General features: G+C 42.8%; 1 protein-coding gene across 1 annotated transcript in view; it reads left to right on the forward strand.

Moving 5' to 3' along the window:
- Window positions 1–7,644, forward strand: part of IQCJ (IQ motif containing J) — an 18,228-nt gene that overhangs the window by 2,497 nt on the left and 8,087 nt on the right. The window contains exon 2 of the mRNA XM_023515653.1: window positions 3,344–3,424. Within this exon, the coding sequence (XP_023371421.1) occupies window positions 3,357–3,424 (68 nt within the window). The 5' untranslated portion in view covers window positions 3,344–3,356. The remainder of the gene's footprint in view (window positions 1–3,343; window positions 3,425–7,644) is intronic.

Raw genomic sequence — 7,644 nt, forward strand, 5'->3', positions numbered from 1 at the left:
GTCCTTCACGCAGTTCTAATGAGGACCTGGGTTTGAGCACCAGTATTGAATCTGACTCTTGGAGGATGAGGCCCTGGAATCGGTATTTCTTAACGGTGTCCTTTATGCAGTTCTAATGAGGACCTGGGTTTGAGCACCAGGGTAGATGCATTTTAGATTATTTTTGGTTCTCTAATAATCTCCACATGCAGCTTAATTCTCCAAGGACACACTTGCTCTGTAATGTGCAGCCCATTTGGGGTTTAAACCTGGCTATGTTGGCTTTTTGTCATTGATTTGAACGTAGGAAATAAACTCCAAAAGGCTTTTTTCCCCCCTGTTAATTGACCACAACTCTATATTAAACCTTTCGCTAACACCAGTGTGCATCTTTCTCGGCTCTGCTCTCAGGAAGGTATGTGAAAATTAATGGGATACACGTGGGTTTTCATCTACTTCACCCTACTCTTTCCCCTCCATTACCCAGAGGCCTGAGGAAGCTGAAACCTTCTGTAAATGATCAGTCTGTTTTGTAGGCTTAGTTTTTTCCAGAGTAAGAAATTCTAAGGAGTGGAATTAAAATCTCTCTGCAAAGCACTTGGGTCCATGGGGGTAAATGTCCCCGTAATGCTCTGTCTGGGACAGAAAAAAACAAGCAGTGGGTACCCACCTAACAGCTATACCTTTTTGCCTAGAATTCTGGAGATTTTCCTGTTTTGCTTCAGGTCAGGGCTATGTCCCTGAAAGCTGTCAAATTTGATTGAAAAAATGGTGTACTTTGACTGAAGAGATTAGGCATTTCATTATAGCTGTAGCTGACTTAGGTGCTGATATAAATCATCTCAGCTACTCGAAATGACCATAAGTTAAGTGATAGTGGTGTCAGAGCAGTTGATCAGTTATTCCCCCTTGGAACATTACATTTATTCTGAATGCTGAACAGGGTTCTGTGGCAGTCAGTCAGTGTGAAGGGAGGCGAGGGGACAATTCCATGCTCTCTGAGACCACACGTAGGGCTGGTTGAAGACATTTGTGCACACACACACACACCCACCCCTTGTAAAGCTCGCCATGAAGGGCAATTGGTAAGGCCATTAATGGAGGCTACTTATGACTCTGTTGTTTATGATAATCATTTATTTACTTAAGTAAAACGTTTGGCTGGCTGTAATTTTTTTGTAAACATTAAATCAACTGAGTCTCTGGGAGAAGATGTGTGAGTGCAGGTCACTGATACATGATCCCTTCATTACCCACAGACAGTTATTGACAGAATGACCTAAAGATATCAAATTTAAACCAGCTGCTATTTGTAGTTTCTGGTTTGATGAGGATTATACACTCAAATTACCAAATTTGTTAATATTACAATAGTTTTATTCCCTTTATGAAAACATTAGCTTTGTCTTTTCTTGTTGCAAATCTACAGGCCACACAACATGCTAATATATCCTTCTATTGCCCACTCTGCTAATTTGCAATTCATAAGTTAATTAACAGAATTTTGAAATATCCTAAATATCCTTGTTATATGGCTGCAGTTTCTACATGCCTCCCTACCCTGGATTAGGTCCCTCTCTGTTTCCTCTTTAATAGCATCCATTTTATTTGTAATTAATTTTTTAATGTTCATATTCTCTTAGATTATAAGACTAAAATAACAGAGACCATGTCTACTATTTTCACCATTTTATCTTCCATGCTTTGCACCATTCCTGGCACACAGAAGGCATTAAATATCTTTGTAGTGTCCTAGAATAACAATGAATTAGTGATGGGTCTTGAATACCAAGGGCACAGAGTAAATTAGAGTGTTTCCTTGCCCTCCAGCAGCCAGGCGGAGAAACCACGAAATTATCTTGGGCTGATGACACCACCCAGTGGCCACATAGGAACTTATCTCACCTGCTATGTTTTTTCCTACCACCTGTTACCCATTCCTTTCTAAAGAAAAGGAGAAAATACACTTGTAATCCTCAGGGATCTCTCTAGCACCATTTTTTCTTTTTTCCTTATCTTTTCCTTTTGCTTACCATCACCACAATCCTGGTCCTTCCTACCCGGCCTTCTTTGAATCACCTTCTCTAAGTTCCCTTCACTCTCCTTGCTTACCCCCACCACAAACCATCCTCCAACACACCATTTGTCATAGTTCCCTGCGTCACATGCTTTGTTTCCCTGTAGCAATGTTTTTCACACTATAGATAATAATTCACTGATTGTTTTTAATCACATTGGTAATAAAAAGGTAATGAAAAACCAAAGTATATTGCATAAAGTTGGGGAAATAGTGTTTCTTGAAAATTGCTTAAAATATTCATACAGAAACACACAGAGACATTATGCCACATACTATACCTATGAAAACTCCATTCAGCAGGGTCAAGTCTAATAACCCTGATCTTAAAATCCTACAACCAGCAGCTTGTGGTAAAGAGAACACTAAGACATGAGCTCCATGGTGGTTCCTTCTGCTCATAAACTTGAACATAATCTTGCCTCAGCTATATAATGGGGAAAGTAATAATTAATAGAAGTTACTTGAAAATTAAATAATATAGTAATGCAAAATGTCCATTACAGCATTTCATATACATTATGGGACCAATAAGTATCAGTTTTCTGTTTGTTCGTACTTGTTCCCCTTTATCCTCCTACTTTTTTCGTCTACTTCCACCAGATTATTATCTTTATTCTCTAAAAATAGTCTCTGGGTTTTTTCACCTTTACTCTGTTGCTTTACTGTCCTCCTCACACATATGACCCTTCACTGTCAATTTACCTACTTTTTCTCCTTTCTTTCAAAACCCAGCCCAAGTGCCACCTTCTCTATGAAGCCCTCCCTGACTATGTAGCACTGGGTAAGAGTCCTGTAAGCTCACTGGAAGCAGCATCTATATATTTACAGTCCTCTGCCTTCCTTCAGATCAGAGAGTCATGCTTTAGCTCCGAAACAGCTTACTGAATGAAAGGAGAAAGGTTTCAACAGCAGTAGCACCACTGGGGGTAAATGAAGTCTGCTCTGCAACTTACCAGTTGACCAGTTGGCTTTATAACCATCTCTTTATTCCCACTATTCTGCTTTCTTTTTCTCTTAGAGGAAATGATTTTCATGCCTTAGCTATGAAAGTTGAGGACAGTAAAAGGACCATGAAGAAAAATGGATAAAGAATTTTTTTCTTTCTACGGTATAGTTATTTATCCACCATCCATCAGTAGCCATTTTTAGGATTCTATTAATAAATTATAATGAACATAATTGAATATATAATGTCTTTTCAGATGAAAATAAAGTAGAAGCCTTATTGTTATGAATGTTAACTTTTTATATTGATTTATATTGAGATATTATTTCTGTTTCCAGTCATCAGCTGGCCATGGATATGGACAATAATATTGAAAAATACTCCTTCAATCTACAGCCCTTGGAATCAAAGGTGAAAATGTAAGTTATTTCAAAGTTTATATTAAGCAATTGGTTTTATGGTTGTAGTTTTATAAACTTCTGGATAAATCTAGAATGGAGGGAACAAGGGTTTCATAGTTTACATTTATCTTCTGCACCTTATTTACTCCCTTTTCTAAGCAGCAACAAAGCTGCTTTGGACACTCAGCACCATCTAGTGGACAATGCAGGGAATTATTCGCTTTCCATTCCTTCACCACTTAGGTTTATCTCTTACAGGTTGAATGTAATTCTTGAATTTCCACCACTTTTCATCTTAGTAACTTTGTTAATTCTACCTCAGAAACAGTTTGGTGTCAGACTGTCTCTTTATTAAACACATACATGTATCTATTTTTTCAACTTCTTTCTTCTTATTTCTGCTCTAACTTTCGTTTAGTTATTTTGTAACACATGTTCTCTGTATTCTCTAAAAATACCTCTTTTTCCTTTTTACTCTATTTTTTCTTTCTCACTTTCTATCATATTTCTTATCCTGTCTTAATAAAGCCAAATGTGAGTTCTTTCCCCCACTATAAATGACTATTACATTAAAATAGTGCTAACAGCTCGATATTCATAAAAAATGTAACTAACAAAATCCAGAGTGAAAAAGGCTCTCTTATAGAACAAAACATCAACCTTTTAAAGCCACTTCAGTAGAGAAGGAGTGTATCAGGATCACTTTGGAAGCAATTTAAAAACTTTCAAGACTATTTTCTGTAATCCTTCCCCATTCTGGTGTTTCTTCAGGGGTGCATACAAGAAATGCCAGTGAGGGTGTATATAAAACATCTCTTTCTCTCTTTTCCTCTCTCTCTCTCACACACACACACACACACACACACACACACACTCAGCTCAACACTCTGTGAAGTATGGACCTGAGGATTGAAGTATATCTGAGCTTGGCCAGAATCACTGATCATTTGCAAAAAACATTTTAGGAAACACATTACTCTTAAGAAGACTCCCTTGAGGCATATAACTTTGAAGAATAATGATTTACCACTAGATGTAGGGATTGAAACAGAAATTATACAGATATATAATATCTTACTAAATAAAAGCAAATATTAATACATATCCCCATACATCTATATTAACCTTAGTCATCAGTAAAAAGCTTGCTTCTACAGGAACACATAGGGCTACTTCTCAAGATACAGTCCAAATAAGGCTTCTGAACAAGTGGGGTCCCCTGCTAGGAAGCTCTGTGTCACACTTACTAAATGAATAATAAATCAAGCAATCAAATAACTGTATGTAAGTAGCGTGTCAGCTTTACTACACAAGTCATTAGTTTGCAAGCATAGGTTGCTTAATCATTAGGAATTTTTCTCATTAAGATAAGGTCCTATTAAATAAAAAAGTGCTGTAAAGGAAAGTTTGTGCATGAAAATTAAGAGTGTTTAATTTGGCGGTGGAAATTAGAAAACCTCTTTGGTCTTTTTTAGTTTCTATCATCTTCATTATGCAGAAGCAGAGGGGCAAATATTAGGAGGAGGAGGAGGCAAAGAAAAAATCTCTGTGCCTGGGATTCCAGCCAGCTCAGAGAGCCTGAGTTTTAAATTTTACATTTGCTGATCTGACAGAGGAGTATCAGCTCAATGTGGCACAAACAGAATGGTGTTTATCTCCTCTAATAATGTTGAACCCTATTTCCATTCCCTGGAGAGGGATGAGACAGAGAAATATTAATCTTGCCTAATAATAGAATTTGAGTCCCATTGAAGAATTTAGTCTAGTTCAGCGAGTTGTGTCTAATCTGGTTATTAAATTCTTCACTCTCCTGGCAGGTTGTACATCGCCCCCACACGTGACCTTCCCTGCAACTCCTCCTGTATTTTGTCACTCTCACTATTGTGTTTACTTTCCCCACATTTTTGGACTTGAGATACCTCTGTGTGGTCCTTTGAGGGGAGTGGTCTCTCCCTTCTTTCCTCTTTCTCTCCCGTCCTCTCCTTCTTCTTCCTTTCCTCTGTTGGTGTCGCTTCTCCTGCCCTTCATGTGCCAAACCCCAGAGCTGCCTCAACTTTCCCGACAGTGGCAAATGTTTTCACTTTCAGGCAGTTGTTTCTTTTCAAAGAGCTCTTAGTCTTGGGACCCTGAAGGAGGGATCATTGGCCCTCTCCTAGGCTCCCTCCCAGTGGTGTAGGCTGCACCCCTCATTGGGGTCTGCCCGGTTTCCCTGGGCTGTGCCCCATGACCAGCCCAGCAGGGCCCTCCCATGGTCAGCCTTGGCATCTTCAACAGGGGGAATCAGGGATTCTCATGCCTGCTGCCCAAAGGAGGTTCCGTAGCCCTACAATATGAAAGATGGGCCTTCATCCCAGGTTCTAGGGGAACCCTCACCATCACAAGCTTTCTTCTCTTAGGGCCTTTTGACTTATTTTGGTGGGGACCAAGTAAATATCTACCTCCTCCCAGAGGTAGGGTGAAGAAAGGGTCACCACACCATAAAACCAAGACTCCCCTCACTGCTGAGAAGAGAGTTATAGGTCCCAATACAGGGTTTTGGGGGGAAGTTCCACACCTGCAGGCCCTGAGGGCTGAGGGAGGGTGGCAGGTACCTTGGCAGGCCAATCTCTGAATGTAAAAGGTCAGGCCATAGAAGAACTTTTCTTAGGTGTGGGATGCATTCATCACAAACCTGCAAATGGGAACCCCTGGACAGAAAGACAGGCAGCAGAGAATCCCAGGCAGTTCCTTATACTCAGGACAACATGGAAAGGAAGGAATTTGTGACAAAGCTTAGCCTGCATACAGCAGTGCAAGCACTGGAAGGAAACAGAGGCCTGTTGCAAAGTGTGGCTCAGTGAGAGGACGTGTATGTCTCTTTGAGAGTGATTGTATGTGTGTGTGTGTGTGTGTGTGTGTGTGTGTGTGTGTAGGGTATAGAATTTAGGGGAAGTGTCAGAAAGGTTATGTTACCTGCTTCATGGATGTGATTGTTAAGGAGTAATTTTGAGTTTTAGACTTGGAGGATCAAAGTACAGCATCAAAGGGCAAAAGCAATCAAGATGCACAGCTCTTAATGAAAAGGCATTTGGGGAGGTGAAAGGCAGGTTTCCTGAAGATCAACCAAAGACAAGTGTCCCAGGTCAGAAAATTTAGGGAAAGCAAAAGTAATAGTAAGCACAACAAAATAAAGTCTCCCTGAACAACTCTGAGACTGAAGATGAATGTGTTCTTAAGAGCCGTGGCTGCACAAGGTGTGGGTGGAGGAGGTCAGGGAGGAGGTCAGGGAGGAGGTCAGGGAGGGGTACAGGGAGGAGGTCAGGAAGGAGGTCAGGGAGTGATCCAGGGAGGAGGTCAGGGAGGAGGTCAGGGAGGGGTACAGGGAGGGGTACAGGGAGGAGGTCAGGGAGGGGTAAAGGGAGGGGTACAGGGAGGAGGTCAGGGAGGAGCTCAGAGAAGAGGTCAGGGAGGAGCTCAGGGAGGAGGTCAGGGAGGGATCCAGGGAGGGATCCAGGGAGGAGGTCAGGGAGGAGTGAAGGGAAGGTCAGAGGGAGGAGCACAGGGAGGAAGTCAAAGAGGAGGTCAGGGAGGGGCACAGGGAGGAGTGAAGGGAGGAGTGTAGGGAGGGTCTCAGGGAGGGACTCGGAGTGGAGGTCAGGGAAGAGTGGAGGGAGGAGCTCAGGGAGGGACTCAGGGAAGAGTGGAGGGAGGAAAAGAGGGAGGAGGTCAGGGAGGAGCTCAAGGAAGGGCAGAGGGAGGAGCAGGGAGAGGGGCAGAGGGAGGTGTGCAGAGAGGGATGCAGGGAAGAGCTCAGGGAGGAGTTCAGGGAGGATTGGAGGGAGGAGCTCAGAGAGGAGCAGAGGGAGGAATATAGGGAGGAGGTAAGAGAGGAGTTCAAGGAAGGACACAGGGAGGAGCGGGGAGAGGGACAGAGGGAGGCGTGCAGAGAGGGATGCAGGGAGGAGTACAGGAAGGGCATAGGGAGGAGCCCAGGGAGGATTGGAGGGAGCAGCTCAGGGAGGAGTGCAGGGACGAGCACAGGGAGGATTGGAGGGAGGAGCAGAGAGAGGAGTTCAGGGAGGAGTTCAGGGAGGAGCTCAAGGAAGGGCAGAGGGGGGGAGCAGAGAGAGGGGCAGAGAGAGGGGCAGAGGGCGGAGCACAGGGAGGGGACCAGGGAGGAGCTCAGGGAGGAGTACAGGTTTTTCAGGAAGGCCTCACTGCAAAGGAAGGAGCTGAGCCCAGGTCCCAGCAAGCCACTG

This window comes from Otolemur garnettii, unplaced genomic scaffold (genome assembly GCF_000181295.1).
Source record: "Otolemur garnettii isolate 467f Iridium unplaced genomic scaffold, OtoGar3 scaffold00076, whole genome shotgun sequence".
Taxonomy (NCBI): Eukaryota; Metazoa; Chordata; class Mammalia; order Primates; family Galagidae; genus Otolemur; species Otolemur garnettii.